Genomic DNA, 21,856 nt, shown 5'->3' on the forward strand with positions numbered 1-21,856 from the left:
TATGAGAAGTGAGAGGACAGAGAAGCCAGGTCCATAATGCCCTGCATGCCATGATAACAACCACACATTTATATTGAGCTCTCGGAGAAGAGGCCGGTGCTCAGAAACACTTCTAGCTATTTTGCCTTTAAGTGTTTTTATTACTACAAGTTGGATTTTTTTGTAATGGTTTTTTTATTTTAATTTTTTTTATTTTTTTGAACTTTATTTTTTTTAATTTTTTTAATTTTTACCTTTAATCCTTAAAAGAGATTGAAATTTAATAAAAATCTGGTATTAGATTACATATTGATTATAGTCCATTGATATGTCCTCAATTCAAATTAATTAATGTGTATTGTATTCAATGTCTCCCATTAAATATTTGAATTTCTTAAAGGAATTGTTATAGGCACTTCAAAATTCTCATTTGGCACTCTAAACTTTATATATTTAGAAAGAAAAATATATTTGTGAGGATATATGATCAAATTGGATGCTTTTTTTGCTTACATGTACTTTTTTTTGTTTCTCCCAATTCCTACAAATTGGATGCTCGATTCTGAATGTAAACACCAAGTATTTTAATCAAAATTCTGAAAAATGATTTTTCCAGATCCTTGACAGGAGATAGGATCCCTGTAATTACTCTTTTGCTTTTTCCAACATTTGTTTATGAAAAAAAATAAAAAAAAAGTATTAGGAAGATTGAAACTGCCATGAAACCCATGAAACCCTAACAAACACAAGCAACGCTGCTTTTCTCTCTCTGATTCATGTCTGTCATCGGTAGAGATGGGTCGTGGAGGATAGGGTGTGTGGGAATCGGAGGTGATTGAGAGGTGGTGGATAGGATCGCGGAGGAAGAGTCAGGGGAGGTTGGGTTGCATAGGGTGGTGGGTGATAGGGTTCACTGAGAACCATTTGGTAGAGGTGACGAGGATCCTATCCACCACCATCATCACCATCATGAATGTGGTTGTTGCTCAGAGGATGCAACAAAGCTGGAGAAGGCATTATTTCTTAAAATAAACAAAAAAACTGGACTAAGAGACACTTTTATGAAACTAGACCAAGAAAGAAACATTATTTATGAAACTAGACCAAGAAAGATACACTATTTATGAAATTGTACCAATTACTATACACTATTTATAAAACTGGACCAAGAACTAGATACTATTTATGAAACATGACCAAGACCTAGGCACTATATATGAAAATGGATCAAGAACTAGGTACTATTTATGAAATTTGACCAAGAATGAGACATTATTTATGAACTGTACCGATTACTATACATTATTTATGAAATAAGCTAGGCACTATTTATGAAAGTGAACCAAAAACTAGATATTATTTATGAATTTGGACCAATAAATAGTGTAGTACCGTTCAGTTTCATAAATAGTATAGTATTGTTCAGTTTCGTAAATAGTGTTCAATTTCATAAATAGTTTAGTTTCATAAAGTACTGTCTTTTTTTTTCGAAATTCAAATATTATTAAGGATGAATTGAAATGTTTACATCAGACGCCAGAATGTTAAACAACCACTCTGGTTCAAAATGAACCCACATATGAGAACCCCCCACACGCATGGCATACGAAGCCACTTGATGCGCAGCCCCATTACAGGCACGAGGAGTAAACAAAAACTCTACTGAACTCAATTGTTGTCAAATATAATTCATATCCCATAAGATACCCTCCAGATCTGCCTCCGGGGCCAAAACCCCAGTAAGCATTTCCACCAAAACCTTCGAGTCTGTCTTTAACTAAACCAACTCGAATCCTAACTCCACACAAGCCATCAATGCCACTCTCATTGCTTTCGCCATCAAACTGGAACCACAAATTATACCTCCCATACCACCGCCGACTTGTAGGATTCCGGCAAAGTCCCTGGCCCACAACCCCCCACACTCGTTTGCTTACACCAAGCCCTATCACAATTCACCTTGATAGTACGAAAAGGTGGCTTCATCGACCGGACCTGAAACTCACCCTCAAGGCGTTGCCTGTCACCGTGTTGCTACACAACCTTCCCTCCACTGTCAGCAATCTCCTGCACCTGCTGGCTTAGAAGCTCCAATGCTTCAGTCGGTGTGATTAACATTTTCTCAAACACTGCACTATTTCGACACTTCCAAATCCGCCACAATCCACATATCACCCACCGCATGAGTTTTTCCGTTTCCTTCGCCTCACCATATTTTTTACAAATCCACTTCCAGCACTCCAAAAAATCTCCACCCTCTACCCTCATTACATCTAATTAAAGCAGGGAATTTAACCAAAATACCCGCATAAACGGACAACGGAAAAATAAGTGTACCTATATTTCCACCTCTTCATCACCTAATGGGCAACTAGTCTCTAATCTAATACCTCGTCTTTGTAAATTGGTACGTACTGCCAAGATGTTTCTACACCGCCTCTAAATAAAGTGGCAAAGCTTGGGAGGAACCCCCAAACGCCATAATTCCCGCCACGTCTAATCCTTGGTATCTTCCATACTTGACTGCACAACACCTTTCCGCCCCAACTCTCCATTCCTATTCATCTCTTGAGAACTAGATACCCTGATTTAAACTGAATACATCCCATTACAAGTATAATGCCAAATAAGGCGATCAGGACAACCATGTTGGTTAAACGACATGAAAAGGATAATACCAGCTTCCTCTGGACAAAAACACCTTTATATTGTTGCCCTATCCCATTTCGCATCAGGGGTTACAATGTCAGACACCTAAATAGGCATATAAATGTGTCTCGACGAAGGTTTGAATGTTCTTGGTGTAGGCAACCAAAGATCCGATAAAATACGAACATTTCTACCATCTCTCCCCCTCCATCGAATACCTACCTTCAATACTTTCCTTCCCTGCAATATTCTTTTCCATCCCCACGATGTTCCCCTACCCACCGACGCATCAAGAAATGATGAAGAAGGATCATATTTAGCCTGGAGCAGTTTAGCCAGCATTGACTTCGGATTGCAAATCACCCGCCACCCTAATTTAGCAAGCATGGCTAAATTAAATGCGATGATTTCCTTAAACCCAAGCCCTCCTACTAACTTTTTCTTTGCAACCTTACTCCAAGTCACTCAGTGTACACCCTTATTAGTCTTTTGATCATGCCAACAAAATCGAGCAATAACCTGCTCAATTTCCTTCACCAACTGTATTGGGAGTTGGAAGCACGACATTGTATAAATAGGTAACGCATATGCTACACTTTTAATTAGTATCTCATTCCCAACGACCGACAAAAACTGCTTTGCCCACCTAATAATCCTTTCATCCAATCTTTTCCGTACATCTTTGAACACGCCCCAAAATCCGCTTGGATGTCTAAATACTTCCCAAAGCCTTCCTGGTGTCGAATACCCAACTCATGTGATAACAAGTCTTTCATAGTCTGAAAGCATCCCTCACTAAAATGCACCGATCTTTTCTCCATATTAACGAACTGGCCTGATCTTTCGGCATATTGATGCAACAACCCCTTGACATTCCTAGCCTCTGTCTCTATAACCCAGCAAAAAAGAACCGAGTCATCCACAAAGAAGACATGGGAAATGGGCTCGACAAAGGGGTTTACCGTGATTCCTCTTATACGATCAAGCATTTCCTCATTGTGAATTAAGGATGAGAAACCCTTGGCACAAATAAGGAACAAGAACGGAGACATTGGGTCTCCTTGTCAAAGACCTCTACTCGGTGTAATATAACCTGTGGCCTCACCATTAATTACCACACGATACGACACTGTTTGCACACACTCTATCACCCATTGATAAAAGAAATCATCAAAACCCAACTTCAGCAACATCGCATTCAAAAACGACCATTCAACTCTATCATAAGCTTTAGCCATGTCCAATTTAAGTGCCATAAAATTAGTACCTTCATCATTGTCATGTCTCATCGAATGTAATAGCTCATGAACCACCAAAATGTTATCAGAAATTTGCCTTCCCGCCACAAACGCCAATTGATTTTGGCTTATCACCTTGGGAAGAACTCACTTTAGCCGGTTCGTTAGCACCTTTGAAATAATCATATACACCACATTACATAACGATATCGGCCTATTAAGACATCTTCCTTGGATTATCCACCTTGGGAATAAGCACAATATTAGTATGATTCAACTCTTTTAGCATCAGTCATGATTGAAAGAAGGATTTAACCATACCCATAACCACTCCTCCCACTGTTTCCTAATGATGATGGAAAAACCCTGCATTAAATCCATCAGGATCCGGAGATTTCGTTGGATGCATTTGATGAAGAGCATTTTCAATTTCCACATCCGTAACCTAAGCAGTCAAAACCCTATTCTCCAGATGACCAACCTTATTTGGCACCCATGGCATGATCTCTATAACATTTGCAGGTTGATCCGTGGTGAATAATACCTGAAAATACCCCACAACAATACCACGCATTCGTTGCACATCAGTACACCAAGTACCATCTACCTCCTCCAACCTACAAATATCATTCCTTCGTTTTCGTTTCAATGTTTGTGCATGAAAAAATCTAGTATTTTTATCACCCTCTTGTAACCATTGCATTCTTGACTTTGTACGCCAATAAACCTCTTCCATCCTAACTGCTCATGTAAGCTCTACCTCTAACTCACGGATTCGTTAGCCATCAAACACCTGCCTTTGGTACTTCTCACGAAGGATCTCTTTCAAACGAAAAATCTCCTTTTGCTCATTACGATCCGCCTTTTTCCTCCACATCACTAATCCATGTTTAACACGTTTTAAGTTAGCCACCAGGTTATGGTCCGGGGCATCACCAATCCCACTACCCCAATATAAACGTACCACTTCAGCATATTGATCCTCCTGGTTCCATCATGGGTTATACAAGAATCTCTTATTCTGCTTAGGTTGGTCCACCTCTGTTGACAGTATAAGCATTGCATGGTCAGACGCTTCAAGTACCACATGTTTAACTACCGCTTGCTAATAACTTTGTATCCATTCATTTGTTGCAAAAGCACGATCAATCCTTTCTTGAATAAAACCATCATCACGCCTATTCCTCCATATATACGGATAACCTTCAAAACCCAAATTTAACAACTGTGTTTGTGTAACAAAATTCCTGAAGGTCCGCATACTAGTAGTTGTACGCACATTGCCCCCTTCCTTCTCTAACTCATACAATAAGCCATTGAAGTCCCCCATCATGATGCATGTTTCCGAGTAACTATTTATTTGGTCCATTAGCACACCAAACTATTGTGCTCTTTTATGATCATTGGTATTTGCATACACAACCATAAGTCGCCACCTACATTGCCGTATCCCATCCTCAACTAAAACCTCAATGAAAAAATCTCCATACTTAAACCAATACAACATCCTTAGCATCTCCCCAAAATCGACACATACCACCTACAATTCCCCTTAGCTTGATTGCATGCATACATGACATTCTGAGTCGTCGCTTTAAATAACAGTACCTTCTACTATGGTTTTTGGTCTCCAATAACGCCACCACCTTGGGGGAGTAGAACCTATTCTGCTCCATGAGATCGTCAACTGTCAAGTCCCTTCGATACCCTGACAGTTCCAACATATGATTTTCCTTATGAACGCGGAGACCTCGCAAGTGGCCTTCGCTTAGTCCAACTCAAAACTCTGGTGCTTTGTCACACGGTGCAACTCAGTCAAATGTTTCCAAGCCTTCATTGCCATCCTTACGACCTTGTTTAACCCCATCTTTTGAAACAGCCTTAATTATGGGAACTAGGTTAAAGGGATCCAAATCTTGAGACATCTGTCCTCCTCTCACCTTGCCACCCATCACATCCCCATTAGGGATTCCACCATGATTATCCTCCTGTTCCACATCAATAGGTATATTAAGATCAAAGGTATTGCCTGGTTGCAAAACCTCACTACTTCCCCAATTCCCGACATCTTTATCCGGCGGATTATTCAACACTATCAACCTTGCAGCCTTATCAATAAGCCATCTCGGGCCAATAAGACCCGTATCAAACGCTCTATCTCTTTCCCTCCATTTCCGTTCCTTTTCTTCATCCTCCTGAACATGCCTTCGTTCTTCAGAACCCCCTTGTCTCCGCCAGTTTGATGAAGAAGATGAGCCCGTCCTCCCCCTTGTTCCTCTTTACACTTCACTTTTATTAAAAAAACACATTCCCTCTCAAGTCAAACTCTATATCTAGCCCTTTAAATGCATATAACGTTTCCATAGTATCCTCCAAAGCTTCCTCTCCAACATTGCCATCCCCACATCATCTCGTGACATGCCCCATCTTACCACAAATAAGACAATAACTAGGCAACCCCTAATAACGAAAGTCCACCCATATACTGCCATCATCTGGAAAGTCGACATTGGCACCCTTCATAATTGGTTCACGGACATCAAAAGAGATCTTCACCCACAAAAATCTTCCAATGCAGTTTTGCCCATCATCTTTGTCCACCCTGAGCACCGTACTAATAAACCCTCCAATTGCCGAAGCAACAACCTCCGTCATATTAAAAGAAGGTACGTTATGCAATTGCACCCACATAGAGACCAAGTAGAGGGGTTTAGCCCAACGACTATGGCGAGCCTCATCGACAACAAGCACTAAATCATCCCTAAACAGCCACAGCTTCTTTGCCTCCAGTACATGACTCATATCCCGTCGTCCGACAAAGCAAGCCATAAATCTTGCCCCACCCAATGCCCTAATTGACACCCCATCCCTTCATCTCTATAGATTAGTAAATTGATCAATGAATATGTTGTTATTGACATCATTCCACGTAAAAACTTCTGCAACTACACTATATTGAAAACCCAGCAAAGCGCCCTCAACTGCCTTCTTCCTAATCTTAATCCCTCATATTTTCCTTCTCTGATAAAGATAAACCCGTACCAAACTTTGTTGTTAACACCTCCATATTCTACATGCTTGATCGCTCTATTGCAAGCCCTAAAATCACAGGTTTAGCCACTCATAGAACGCCTACAAAACAAACTACACAACCAGCCACCATGAATCCAATCACAACCTGCCTCTCCAACCTACATATCACCACACAACAGCCAACGCCGTCACACGTAGAAAACCCTAACCCTAACACCTTGATGCATATGCTAAACCCCCCTCACGAGGACTGGCCAGCTGTTTTAGTTGAATCCAAAAATTCATAAAGTACTGTTTAGTTTCATAAACAGTGTCCGTGAGTCAGGTTTTATTTCTAATTTTTTATATATTAAAATTGTGTTCTTTTAATTAAAAATTAAGTTCTTTTGTCCTCTTTATTAAAATTTAAGGGTTTTTCATTAAAATTTAAGTTTTTTTTCATTAAATAAAGTTATAGCATGGCAAACTTAGCCTAAACCCTTTTCATGAAAGCTCCCTTATTAATATACACATATTAATTTATTTTTTGACCAAAAAAAGTTTTCTTAACTTATAAATTTTATTTAACATTCTTTAAACTTGAAAGACTTAATTAATGTACCTAAATGTTGTACTGAAACGTTTGTATTGAAATGTAATATATTGAATTAATGTAACTAAATGTGTGTACCAAAATGTATGCACCAAAATGTTAGTACTAAAACGTATGTATCAAAATGTATTATATTGAAGAGAGGTGGTAGGGTAGGTTTCTTAACTCTTACATTGGGCCTCAGTAAGGCATATGATTGAGTGAAGTGGGGTTTTTGGAGGCCGTACTTAAACGGTTGGGATTTTCGAATGCTTAGGTCCGGCTCATTATGACATGTGTATCGTCAGTGACGTATTCTTGTATGGTGAACGGAGAAGCGAAATGATATCTTTTGCATTCGCAGAGTTTAAGACAGGGCGACCCTCTCTCACCATATATATTTCGTCTTTGTGTGGAAGGTTTGCTCGTTTTTATTATGAGAAAAGAGAAGGAAATAGTGCTTCATGCTATTCGTATTGCAGAAACTGTCCCATGTCTGCACCATTTGCTGTTTGCGGACGATAGCTTCTTTTTTTCATGAGCCACGGTGGAGGACTATGGGGTGATCCAACACATTCTGGATATTTATTCTCAAGCATCAAGTCAGGCTATTAATTTTCAAAAAAGCAGTATTGCGTTCAATGGTAATGTAGCAATAGAGTTACAAGTACAACTAGCCTCGTTTTTAGGGGTTAATCGAGTTGAGAGACATGATCGTTACTTCAGCCTTCCTACCTCTGTGGGGCGGAACAAGAAGCAAACATTCTCATTCATCAAAGGAAGAATTACCAAGAGGCTTAATAGGTGGAAAGGCAAGCGTCTAAGTAGTGCGGGACGAGAGTTGCTTGTAAAGGTTTATGGTAGGCTTATTTCAAATAACTTTCTCTTGGCTGCCGAGGTTGGGCATTTCTTACATAATAAGAAAGGTGGTACAGAAGGCTTTTTATCTCTTAAGTTGGACCTCAATAAGGTGTATAATCCAGTGAAGTGGGGTTTTTGGAGGCCGTACTTAAACAGTTGGGATTTGGAAATGCTTGGGTCCGACTCATTATGACATGTATGTCGTTGGTGTCTTATTCTTTTATGGTGAACGGATAAGCGAAAAGATATCTTGTGCCTTCACGGGGGTTGAGATAGGATGACCCTCTCTCGCCATATCTATTCCTTCTTTGTGTGTAAGGTTTGTTAGCTTTAATTATGCGGAAATAGAGGGAAGGGATGCTTAATGGGATTCGTATTGCAAAAACTACCCCAAGTCTGCACCATTTGCTGTTTGCGGATGATAGCTTCTTTTTTTTCGCAAGCCATGATGGATGTAGGGTGATCCAACACATTTTGAATATTTATTCTCAAGCATTGGGTCAGGCTATTAATTTAAAAAAAAGCAGTGTTGCGTTTAGTGCTAATGTGGTGGTAGAGTTACAAGTACTACTACTCTCGTTCTTAGGGATTAATCGAGGCTTCCTACCTTTGTGGGGCGAAACAAGAAGCAAACATTCTCGTTCATCAAAGGAAGAGTTACCAAGAGGCTTAATGGGTGGAAATGCAAACGTCTAAGTAGTGCGGGACGAGAGTTGCTTATAAAGTTTGTTACTCAAGCCTTACTGGCTTATGCCATGAAAAGTTTCTTGCTACCAAAGTCGTTTTGTGAAGAACTTCAACAATTAATGGCACGTTTTTGATGATGTAGTGACATTGAAGCTCGAAAAAAATACATTGGATGTCTTAGGAAATAATGTGTAAACCGAAGCAAGATGGGCAACTAGGTTTTCGCGACCTCTATGTGTTTAATCTAGCGCTCCTGGCAAAACAAGGCTGGCGCACTATGCAGCAACCAACACACTTGTTGCTCATGTGTTGAAGGCAAAGTACTTCCCTGAAGATTCGTTTTGGAATGTTGATGCACCTTCTGCGGCATCATAGTCTTAGAAAAGCATTGTGAAGGCGTGTTTCATGTTAGAAGGTGGTTCACGTTGGGCTATTGGTGATGGCGAGTCCATTTAGATATGGAAGGACCGTTGGATTCCTCGGCCAAATTCTTTCAGATCCTTACACATGCCCCTCTCCCTCCCAAAGTGATCTTTTGCACCAGTTTTTTTACCGAGGAAGAGGTCCGACATTTATGCTCTATTCCACTTAGTTATCGTAGGTAGCCTCATCGTTTAATGTGGCACTATGATAATAAGGGAGTTTTTTTGTGAAAAATGCCTACAAGGTGGCATAATCGTGTTGCACACCACTAGCACTACAGGCATCATCGTTGTCGACGGCTGAGAGTGCTTACCGCGAACTCTAGCAAGTTATTTGGAGAGCTCGTGTTCCGCTAAAGGTCAAGGTTTGTGAGTGGCGTATCTGCTGTGATATTCTTCCAACCATATCCAATTTAATTAAGGTGTGAGGGTGGATGAGTCTTGTCTGCGTTGTGATAATGCACACGAAACTGGCAACCATGTTCTGCGGGATTGTAGATTTTCCCTAGCACTATGGGCTCCTGCTTCCTTAGGTGTTGGAGTAGGGCTAAATTACCACGAACTAGTTAAGGAATGGTTGACCCATATGCTGGAGGATACCCAAGTGAAGTTTGAAGCTGTTTTGATACTTTCGTAGACGTTGTGGACAGATCAGAATAGCTTGGTATGGGAGAGGCAGCTTATTGACCCTACTATTTTGTTGCAGCAAACACTTGAGTGGCTGCAGGAATTCCATCTGGCCAATTTGCAACCTCTTCATACAAAGCTTCCTAAACAACAACATTGGTTAGCACTTAGCGATGGTTGGTTTAAATTAAATATGGGTGGAGCTATTAGGGTGGAGGATTGCGTTGAAAGAGCCGGGGGGGGGGGGGGGGGGGGGGTGATTCAAGGTGCGACATGGGTTTTTATGGCAACAGGTGCTTTCAAGGAGCCACCTCTTCAATATAGGTAGAGCTTTTGGCACTTCGAGAAGGCTTGTTGCTCGCTAGAAGGGTGGGTTACACCAAGCTGCAAGTGGAGATTGACTCGCTCGAAGCAGTGAATGCTTGCAATGGAGATTTAGTTGATTTCTCCAGTATTGGCTTTATTATAGCTGCTGTTAAAGAGTTGGCATCCCAGTTCCGTGGGTGTTCAATTTTGTATTTTCCTCGCTCTTGTAATGGAGTGGCACATTGCCTCGCTAAGTTAAGTTTAAGTAATCGTTCTGATGCAGTTTGGTTTGAGGAACCTCCAGATGCTACTCGAGACGTACTCAATCAAGATATGTTACCCCCTTGAGTTTATGAAATAAAAGCTATCGTATTCCATAGAAAAAAAAAAGAATTAATGTATCGAAATGTTTGAATCGAAATGTATCTACTAAAATGTGTGTACCTAAATATATGCACCTAAAAGTATTATATTGATTTTAATGTACCTAAATGAAGAAGACAAAGTATATCAAAATATATTGTATAACAAAAATTAGTTTATCTAAATGTTTATAACAAATATATTATGATTTTTTAAAGTGTTATTTGGAAAAAGTTGTAGGAGTTAAGGTGCTTTTTTTCTAATAAAAAATAAAAAATAAAAAAACACCTCTGACTTAGAATCTGTTTAACATATTTTTGTCAAAAACACAGTTAGATGCATTTTTTATTGCTAGCCATTTCAAAACATTTATATGACTCAACTCATTATATTATCAATTAGCTTTACTGTGGAACTTTAGATACTTTCTGGTGTCATAGCAAGTTGGCTTAGTTAACCTAATTTGTGTTTCTTACATGTTAAATTTGCTTGTATTTAATGTATGAATTGTCTATCGGAAGAGAAGAGTCGACTTTTCATTTGTTTAATATATAACTGTAGTAGTCCTAATTTTGTAAGGAATGTGATTGTTTAAGCTTCCTTCGGTCTAAAGATGATGTGAGAAATGAGGCTTGGTTTGGTAACTGGTTGGTAGAGAGGAGAGCGACCATGGAAAGGCGGTTGGGGTGGGTGCCCGTCGAGGCTGTCTTGGCGATGGCAGAGGAAACTTAGGGCTGGTTTGGTATTGCTGTGCTTTGAAAAAAAGTTGTTGTGAAAATAAGCGGCTATGAAATAAATCAGCAGAGTGTTTGGTAAACTTCTTTGTAAAAGTGCTTTTGAAAAAAAAAAATCTCATAGTGGGTCTTTTCATTAAAGGAGCATTGTAGATCCATGTGCTTTGAAAAAAAAGCCAGTTTTCCAAAGCTGCAAATAGTAGCTTCAGCTTTTTCCTTTGATTTCAGCTTATTCTCACAACAGCTTCCAAAATTAGCCATTTTTTTTTAGTTTACCAAACACCTAAAACCCTCACAGCTTTTTTTCATGGGTGCTTTTTTTTAAGCACCTCACTCCCAAACCACCCCTTAGAGATGTCATTAGTGGTGTGTGGGTGCGATTGTAAGTTGAGGTATTTTTGGGAGAAAAACCTGGTGTTCTTATAAAATATGAAAATTTGAACTATAGTGCAGTGTGAGCTTAGAATGGTGGGTAATATCAAGGTGACGCTTGAATAGAAATCTCAAGAGTGAAGCCTGGTTTAGAAATGCTTTTAAAAAGACTGCAAGTGTTTTTAGTGAAAATAAGTTTGGGTTCTAAAAGCACTTTAAATGCTTTTTGAAAAAAATACCAGATATGTGTTTCTCGTAGGAAGTACTTAAAAGTGTATTTTTTATGATCCACTTGAATGTTTACAAAGAATTGTTTTTAAAAAAAAAATCGAGTAGTGAATGTAATATTTGGTAAACTATAAGGTTCTTTTAATCAAAACGATAGGGACTAAAGTGGAATTCGGAGTGAAATAGAGTGCCAAAAGTGAGATTTAGCAACAACAAAAAAGAGAAAAAGAAACGGCAAAGACTAAGAAACGGATTGCATTTTGTTTGCGCTTAAACGGGTTTCGACTTTCCCCAGAAACCCTAAGAAAGAAACGCCAGGTTTCGATAAATTCGAATCACCCGCGCCAAAAATGTAAAAAGCCACTTTACGATTTCAGGTAAAGTAAACAACAATCCTTTCACTTCTCATTATTTATCAACTGATAATTCAATTAGAACTGAAAAATACCATTTTTCTTTTTCTTTTTTTTTTTGGAAGAAGGAAAAATATCATATTTCATTCCAGCAATTTTTTTTTATTTTTTATTTTTTGGTGATTTATTGTAAAGATTTTATGTTTGATTCAATTTTTATTTTTTTGGTTCTGTTAATTGTAATTTATGATTTAATTGCTTCCTAAGCTGATTTTATAGCACAACAAAACATAGTGGAGAGTGGAGAGTGGAGAGTGGAGAGTGAATGGGATTGGATTCAGTTTTACTTGTAAAGTGAGAATTAGATTTTGTTTAGTTGAAAGATCATTGGAAAACTGAAGTGTTAAAGTATAAATTGATGATTTGGATGCTCGTACTCGTAAATGATTTTTATTTTATTTTTTCTGTTGAGTAATGAGAAGAAAACTTTGAATGTTACAAGACTTAGTTCATGGGTGGGTCAGGATTATGTATACGAACAGGTAGCATTGCGTTTGAACAACTTTTGTTGTCGGAGCAATTGAGGTTATGCATCATGAGAATACTTATCGACATATCATGGACATCCTATCCTGCTTCAGTTGCTGGATTTTGTTGTTGTCTATCTATGTGATAGCGCGTATTGGGATGGTGAATGTTCGAATAAGCAGGCACGTTGCAGCACTTGTAGCTCTTGTATCTCTACGATTTGCACACTGATACTTAGGAGAAAGATTGAATGGGATACTTTAAGAGAATCAAACCTTTGTTCTTCAAGGGTTTTTTGTTTTTCGCAATTGCTTACAGAACCCAATGTCTATTTTTCTTCAGGTCGGATCTGCTTGATATTGTTCATGCCATATACAAGGGAGGGAGAACTGCAGACATTGTTCTCTAGCGAGCCTTGTTACAAGCTCTAGCATGTTTTGGGGATTCACATTTCTTTCTGTGCTTTAGAATTATCTTGGATGCAGTAGAAGGTCAAGTATGGGCAGTAGATTAAGGAGAGAAGAGATGAAGCTGACCTTGGGACAAGCTTACTAGCCTCAGTCACATTGACTAGTTACGAGAAGAGTTACAGAGAATGGTTCGTTTCAATGTTGAAGTGTGGATCGTTAAAGTTCAAGGAGATAACCCTAAATATTGGAGAGTTTACTCTCAACATCTGGTGCATGCCCTATAACTTTAAGGTTGAACAGTTGAAGGATATACAACCAGATTCAATATCTTGAAAGGCTCATCATCTTGGAAAGCTCCGAAGGTGGTTAGTTCTTTTGTTCAAATGGTCACTAGGGTCAATTCCGACTTGTACTGGAATTGTACTTTTATACAACAATGTTTTTTAAGAATAAAAATGAGATTCACCGCATGCTAACATATTTATGTGGGTGTTAAATACTTTTTTTCTATCTTTTCATTTCTTCTTGTAGCCTTGATAATGGCATGACCTTTATCATTATGGAATTTGGCGTCGTTCATAAATAATGGGTACTTGAGAAAATCTTTGAGTTCTTGTTCTGTTTGTCTTGGCTTCATGTATAATATTCTCCATGGTTATTTACTAAATCATTTGTTTCCCCTCACAGGTTGTATGCAGTAATCACTAATGAGGCTTGAAATATGCCATCAGAATCTGATAAGTGGGGATGGAAGCATGTTACTGTGTTTGGCAGGTTTGACAAAGGAAGTGGTACCAAAAGGTGGAAATGCAACCACTGTAACATACGTTATAATGGATCTTATTCTCGTGTTAGAGCCCACCTACTTGGGTTCTCCGGTGTTGGGGTCAAAAGCTGCCCAGCAATAGACAGGTATTTAAGAGAATCCTTTCAGACTTTAGAGGAAGAGCGCATAGCTCACAAGAAGAAAAAATCTTCTGGATGTACAAAGCCTAGCAAGCGCATTCAGACATCACGGCCAAGTCTTACCTGTGCCACTAAAGAAGATATAGATGAAATAGTAGCCAGATTCTTTTATGTTCATGGATTGAATCTCAATGCTGTCAACTCTCCTTACTTTCATGACATGGCTAAAGCAATTTCTACTTTTGGCCCTGGATACAAACCCCTGTCAGTTGATGAGCTTTCTGATTCTTTCCTAACTAGAGAAAAGGGAAGGATAGAAAGATCTTTGGCTCTAGTTAGGGAGTCCTGGCCTCACATTGGATCCTCAATATTGTGTTTTGGTTGCTTAGAAAGTATGCTTGGCTGCTTCCGCATTAATATATTCATCTCCAATCCAAGAGGTCTTATGTTTTTAAAAGCAGTAGATATAGATGATGTTGATGGGGCAGAGAATGTATTTGCAGGTGTTCTTGATGATACTGTTATGGAATTCGGGCCCGGAAATGTGTTTCAGATAATCTCTCATCTAGGCAATGCTAGCAAATTATCTGATTCAGATGTGTTGTCAAAGTTTCCTCAGATTTTTTTGTCTCCGTGTACTTCACACTCTATATGCATGTTGATGGGAGAAATAGCTGAAATGGACTCCCTAAAACCCGTTGTCTACTGTGCTAAGGAAATTGAGCAATGCATTACCACATATCAGCACTTTTCTCCATGTAGGTTCAGTCAAAATTTGAAGGGAAGTGTTGATCCACTTTCTGTGAAGTTTGCACCTTCTTTCTGCATTGTTCAGAGGATTTTTGAGCTAAAGCAACAACTTCAAGAATTGGTTGTCAGCGAAGGTTGGAAGCAATGGAAGATTAGTGCATCAGATGACATTTTAAGTATTGAAGCTGCCATTTTAGGGGATGACTTCTGGAGCAGCGCACATCTGTTGTTGCAAGTATACGAGCCATTTGTAAGATTGCTTCCTACACTGGATATTGATAAACTTGTCATGGGTGATGTTTGTGACTGGCGGTTTCAGGCTGTTGAAGCCGTCAAATGTAAGGATATTGATTATGGCATACAGAATCAGTTGGAAGAGCTGATAGAGAACAGATGGGATGCATTATTTTCTCCACTTCATGCTGCTGGTTACATACTGAACCCTAGACATTTTGGGAAAGGTCCAACCAAAGATAAAATTGTCATGAGAGGTTGGAAAGCCACCCTAGAAAGATATGAACTGGAAAGTGCAAACAGGCTGGTGCTAAGAGAGCAGCTCAGCTCTTACTGGCGACTGAAGGGCTCCTTCGGAGATGAAGATGCTGTGGATTGTAGGGATAAAATGGACCCAGTTGCATGGTGGGAGAACTTTGGATTTGAGACACCGAACTTACAGACACTAGCTGTAAAAATTTTGAGTCAGGTTTCAAGCATTGCAATGTGTCAAAAGATATGGCAAGAATATGAGTTTCCTGGTCACGAAATATCCAACCGATGGGGAGTGGATAGAGTGGAGGATCTTGTTTTTGTGAGAAACAATCTTAGACTTGATAGCCAAAGAAATATCTCAAACTCGTTATCTGGCCAGAAACATGTAAGTTTATGCGCGTCGTCTGGAGCGAAGACATGGGATGGTGCTCATCTTGATCAAACAAAGGTGACTGTAAGTATTCATGACGAAATCTGTTAGTCTTTGTTACTTTTATGCTCAAAATATTGTAACTAAGGACTGCATAAAGTTATGGTCGGAGTTTTTTCTTTTGTGGGCAATTTGTGATTAGGGTGACATTTTGCAAAGAGTTCTTCAGCTGTTATAATGCAATATTTGAAATTGCTCAAAGACCTAATATGTTTTTTTTTTAATTATTTTATTTAGTAACTAAAAGTGTTATATATAACAAATGTATTGATATCGGTGACAAGCTTAGCTAAACTAAACTTTTCTTTGATCTGGGATGCACTTTGTTTTTTATTTATTTAAAGGAAATAGATTTCCACACTTTCTCCCTTTGCACGAGGAGAATTTGTATGGAATGGGTGCACCGGGAATGTTCGGTGCCAATAATAAAAAGACATTTGTTAGTATCTCTTCACATGTCCGCTTGTATTATTGGCACATGATGCTATATTGACGGTGTACTTGTGCCATATAAGTCCTCTCTTTGCACACCTATATCTTATTCTTGAACAAATCAAAAAATAATTAAAGGTAAAATAAACATGAATGTGCAGAAAGCAAAAAGGGTAAGCGAAATTAATTTAATTAAACCAAAAATAGTTGTTTTCTGTTTATTTCTGGCTATAGAACTCAAAAAGAAATGTATTGATGTAGGCCTGGACCAATTTCTAGTGGGGCCATGATTTCTTGATTGGCTAGTGGGCCCATGATTTCTTGATTGGCTAGTGGGCCGTTAAGTCCAATTTCCCAGAATCCTTAAATCCGGACAATTTCCTATTGTTCTCTTTTATATTCTCATCTGCTTTCAAAGTATGCCTTCAGTTGGTACAATAGGAACTGATTGAGCTAGTGTATCAAGTATGCCTTCAGTTGGTACAATGGGCTAGTAATAATGTGGTTCAAATTTGCCTTTTGCGAGAATTGAACCTAAAACTTCTCACTTACAAGTCAAGGGGAATAGCAGTAGACTGTAGTAATAAGAGACACAATTTCTTTTTTAAGTTTCAGTTTTTATTTTTTATGGTAGAGATGGAGAAAAATATATGTGAGGGAAATGAGGATGAAGAAGGATGAGAGGGTCTTGGAGGGAGTGGGGACAAATGAATGAGATCGTATAAAAACAAAAAGTTAAAGGTGAAGTTGTCTCACTTTTCGACTTTAATTTTCAATTTGTGTGTCATGCCATGTACATTTGACATTGCTTCGAGTTCCATCATCCTCCATCCATCTTTATTCCTCCCTTATTCCACATACTTTTTTCTCTATATATAGCACAAAACGGAAAAACAAAAAAAATACATAACAAAATAATTATGCAAATGAGCAATAAACACATGAATTGAAGCACATACGAAATTGAGCCCTAAACTTTTGATCTGAGTTTTTCGTATACGTTCATGTATTGAAGTAATAAGAAACCTATATGAAACAGTTATTGGTATTCCAAAAAAAATGCAAAATAACGTTTTTGGATTACTGGTAAAATAAGCACATGAATTGAAGTATATATGAAATGAAGGAGCCTGGGAAATATGTCCATATCAAATATCAATTTGTCATTGTTTTCTGGGTTCAAGTCAAGTACATCTGACCAAGGTTAATTAGACCAAGGCACCTAGGTGTAGCATAAATCATGGCACAAATCATTGCACATACACAATAGCCAAAATTAAGGGCTCAAGTATCTTCTTTACGTGGAAATTAAACAAAAGCAAAACCGGCTGGTTATGTTGTAAGCGGACAAATTTGCAGTTAAAAGTTTGAAAAAGTGGGATTAGATTTAATAAGTGGGACAAAGGCAGTCAAACACGACTCAAAAAAATCTGGTGTATTGTTTGTTTACCTAGTGGCCACCATATCAGAACAATTTGTGGGAGATTTTAAACCTAACCTGCCACAACTTTATCAAGTAAAAGAAAAAGCACTACTATTAATTCTTACATTTATGGTTGATGGGGAATAAAGAAAAAAGAAGAGATAGAAAAGGTCATGGAATTATCTCTGGTTTACCTTTTCCTCTAGCCTCCATCTCCACATCATAGAAAACTCAGGAAAGAATTATCTAAAGAGGTCCAGAAACCAAAAACCCTAAACCCTTCCCCTGGTGCATAACGTAAAGAGTCATCAAAGTGTTGATAAGAATTGCTTATAGTTTGTTTTAGTTGTTTTGTAAATTGTTAGTTTGGTTAAGGGCATAAGTGTAATCTGTTAGAATGCCCACAATATATATATCAAACTTTGTGTAATTATCTGATTGTATTGAATGAAAGAAAGATATTCAGTTTCTATATGGTATCACGACCGTCTCGCCTCATGGCCTTCTCTCTCTCGATCCTCTTCGCTTTCGCTCCCAATTTCTGATCTTTCTCTCTGAATTTTGCTGTGATTCTTCATTGTTCTTCTTCGATTGTCGCTTTGATCTTGTTGTTTGGTGTCTTTCTCGCTGCAATCAGCCATGGCGACTCCGTCAAATTCGTCTTCTCCTCTTGAGTCGGTGCAAGCTCCAAACCCTAATTCGTCAAATTCTGCCATGTCTTCGTCTTCATATGCTTCTCTGACGATCCAAAACATTGGAAGTATGGTGCCAATTAAACTCAAACGCTCCAATTATCTCCCCTGGCGTGCTTTATTTGCTCCAATTCTGCGCAGGTATAAGCTCCTTGGCATCATTGATGGTACTGAGGTCTGTCCATCACCTCTTCTTTCTGATCGCTCTATCAATCCCGACTTTGACATTTGGAATGAGAAAGATCAGAACCTTCTTATCTGGTTGAATTCTACTCTGTCTGAAGAAGTGATTCCTTTCACTGTTGGTGTCTCGTCGTCTCGGGATCTATGGATCAAGCTTGAGCAGCGCTTTGGAGGAGTCTATGATGCTCACATTCATCAGTTACGATCTCGTCTCCAATCCATTCAGAAAGGTTCACAGTCAATTTCTGATTATCTTCAACAAATCAAGGAAATCTCTGATGCCTTGATGGCGGCTGGTGCTCCTGTCACAGATCGTGACCTAATTGCGGCTACACTGGCTGGCTTACCTGATGAGTTTGAATCTTTTACTGATTCCCTTCTTCTTCGTCTTTCCCATACAACTCTGGATGAATTGCATGGCTTACTGCTCACCAAGGAATTATCAATGACTAGACGGAAGAAAGCTGCTTCCTCTAACACCACAGAGCCTTTCCATGCCTTTACTGCTCACTCGCTGCCTCCTCTTTTGCCTACACCGCCACCGCACCAAGCTTTTGCTGTTCAACCTCAGTCTTCTCGCGGCAATTACTGTGGCAGTCATCGTGGAAACTATAGAGGCAATGCTCGTGGACATCGTGGCAATTATAAAGGTACCAATTTTCGTGGCAATTATCAAGGCTTTCGTGGCAACTCTCAAGGCTCTCGTGGTATCCAGTGTCAAATATGTGGATCAAACAGTCATGAGGCTATTGACTGTTTTGATCGAATGAACCCTGATATATTTGGCAAAGTTCCTCCTGCTAAACTTGCTGCTATGTGTGCACACTTTTCATCAAAGCCCACTCCTTCTTGGCTTATTGATTCGGGTGCAACTTCTCACATAACCAATGACATCTCTAACATTTCATCTCCTACTCCTTACCGTGGTGAAGACAAGGTCTACATTGGTGATGGTAAAGGTTTGACAATTACCAACGTTGGTTCTTCGTTTTTACATACTCCTTCTGCTACATTTAAACTGCAACATGTTCTTCATGTACCACAAATGCAGCACAATTTACTATCTGCATATCAGTTTCTCAAAGATAATTACTGTTCTTTGACTCTTAATTCTGATGGATCCTTTGTAAAGGATCGTTCTACGGGGAAGACGCTTTTGCGGGGACCGGTTAAAGATGGTTTTTATCCCCTGCAATGTACATCTCAGTCATCTCAATCATCTCATCGTTCTGCTACTTCACCTACTGCCTTAATTAAGTGTCAAAGCACCGATTTCAGTTTGGCACAGTCGACTTGGTCATCCGTCTTCATCAATATTCAGGCGTGTTCTCTCAACAAATAAGCTTGCTCTCACAGGAAAGGCTTCAGTGGATTTCTTTTGTTCTCACTGTGCTCTTGCAAAAAGTCACAAGCAGCCGTTCAGTTCTGTTAGTTCTACTTCTTCTTCTTGTTTAGAACTTTTACATTGTGATCTCTGGGGTCCAGCTCCTGTTATGTCAGTGAGTGGATCTAGATACTATCTGTTGATTGTAGATGACTATAGTAAATATAGTTGGTTCTTTCCTTTACAATCCAAATCTGCAGTGTATTCTGTATTGGTTCAGTTCAAGAGTTATGTAGAAAACCTTCTTGGCAATAAAATCAAAGTGTTTCGTTCAGATTCAGGGGGTGAATTTACTAGCACTGCACTACAGAATTTTTTCAAAACTCATGGTATTATACATCAATTCAGTTGTCCGCATACACCTGAACAGAATGGTTGTGCAGAAAGAAAACATCGTCATCTGGTCGAGACTGCTCGCACACTTTTGGTTGCTTCTAATGTGCCTCATGGTTTCTGGGTAGAGGCCTTTTCCACTGCTATATACTTGATTAATCGACTTCCAATTTCTGGCATGATGCAGTCTCCATGGGAATTATTATTTCATACTTTCCCTGATTATTGTCGGCTGAAGGTCTTTGGTTGCAGCTGTTTTCCATGGCTTAAGCCTTATACAACTTCCAAACTGGACAGCAAAAGTAAGTATTGCGTGTTCTTGGGGTACAGTCTTCAACATAAGGGATATCGGTGCTTGGATCCATTGACACAGAGGGTCTATATATCTCGTCATGTTATTTTTGATGAATCTACATTCCCATTTCATCACTCTCACCCATTGTCCCTGAGTGCTTCCCGATTTAATACTGCATCTCCAGTTGTGTCTTCAGTTGACTTGCAGTTCACTGTCCCTCATTCTTCCCGATCCTGCACTACTAGTGCCTGCCTTACTGTCCCACATACTGCCTCTATTGCCTCACATGCTCCTACTGCCCCCACTGCTCATACTGCCCCTATTGACTCACATGCTGCTCCTGTTGCTTCACATGCTGATTCTGTTGCTTCACATGCTGATTCTGTTACTTCACATGATCTACTTGCTGCCCCTATTGACTCACATGATCCTACTGTTGATTCCATTGGTCTTCCCATCTCGGTTCCTTCTGTCTCTTCTACTGTGCACAATACTCATCCTATGCTTACTCGGTCAAAAACAGGGATATTCAAACCCAAGGCCTTCTCGGCAACCAAGCATCCTCTTCCATCTTCTCTTGATTTTGTCCCATCTACTTATTTGCAAGCTTCCAAGCATGCTCACTGGAGAACTGCTATGCAAGAGGAGTTTAATGCATTGCAATCTACAGGGACATGGGTTCTTGTACCCTCTTCTCCTCTTCACAATGTTGTTGGTTGTAAATGGGTCTTTCGGATTAAGAAACATCCTGATGGTTCTATTGATCGCTACAAGGCTCGCCTTGTTGCCAAAGGCTTTCACCAACAAGCAGGCATCGATTATAAAGAAACTTTCAGTCCTGTAGCCAAGCCTGTTACCATTCGTATCCTGTTGTCTTTTGCTGCTCAGTTTCACTGGTTTTTAAATCAGTTAGACATTAGTAATGCCCTCTTGCATGGGGATTTACAAGAAGATGTTTTTATGCAGCAGCCTCCTGGCTTTACTGATCCCTTTTTTCCACATCATGTCTGCAAGCTTAAAAAGTCCCTTTATGGTCTTAAACAGGCTCCAAGGGCTTGGTTTGACAAATTATTTCAGGTGTTGAGATCTTTTGGTTTTCAGCAGTCTTCTTCTGATGCCTCTTTGTTTGTCTTACGAGCTCCAACCTTGGTGATCATCCTTGTATATGTTGATGACAT

General features: G+C 39.2%; 1 protein-coding gene across 5 annotated transcripts; it reads left to right on the forward strand.

The window, feature by feature from the left end:
• The first annotated feature begins 12,282 nt into the window (after positions 1 to 12,282).
• On the forward strand, positions 12,283 to 16,137 carry LOC103448004 (uncharacterized). 5 transcript variants are annotated; one of them, XM_070808220.1, is made up of 4 exons: positions 12,311 to 12,447; positions 13,294 to 13,723; positions 13,893 to 13,950; positions 14,049 to 16,137. In XM_070808220.1, the coding sequence occupies exon 4, from the start codon at positions 14,083 to 14,085 to the stop codon at positions 15,985 to 15,987; it is 1,905 nt and encodes a 634-aa protein (XP_070664321.1). In that variant the 5' UTR covers positions 12,311 to 12,447; positions 13,294 to 13,723; positions 13,893 to 13,950; positions 14,049 to 14,082; the 3' UTR covers positions 15,988 to 16,137. The 5 variants fall into 5 exon arrangements, with proteins under 5 accessions (XP_028944453.1, XP_028944455.1, XP_070664321.1 ...); XM_029088620.2 differs by lacking the exon at positions 13,893 to 13,950 and having other exon boundaries at positions 12,283 to 12,447; positions 13,294 to 13,726; XM_029088622.2 differs by lacking the exon at positions 13,893 to 13,950 and having other exon boundaries at positions 12,293 to 12,447; positions 14,060 to 16,137.
• Positions 16,138 to 21,856: the final 5,719 nt, after the last annotated feature.

The sequence above is a fragment of the Malus domestica genome, chromosome 11 (genome assembly GCF_042453785.1).
Source record: "Malus domestica chromosome 11, GDT2T_hap1".
Lineage (NCBI taxonomy): Eukaryota > Viridiplantae > Streptophyta > Magnoliopsida > Rosales > Rosaceae > Malus > Malus domestica.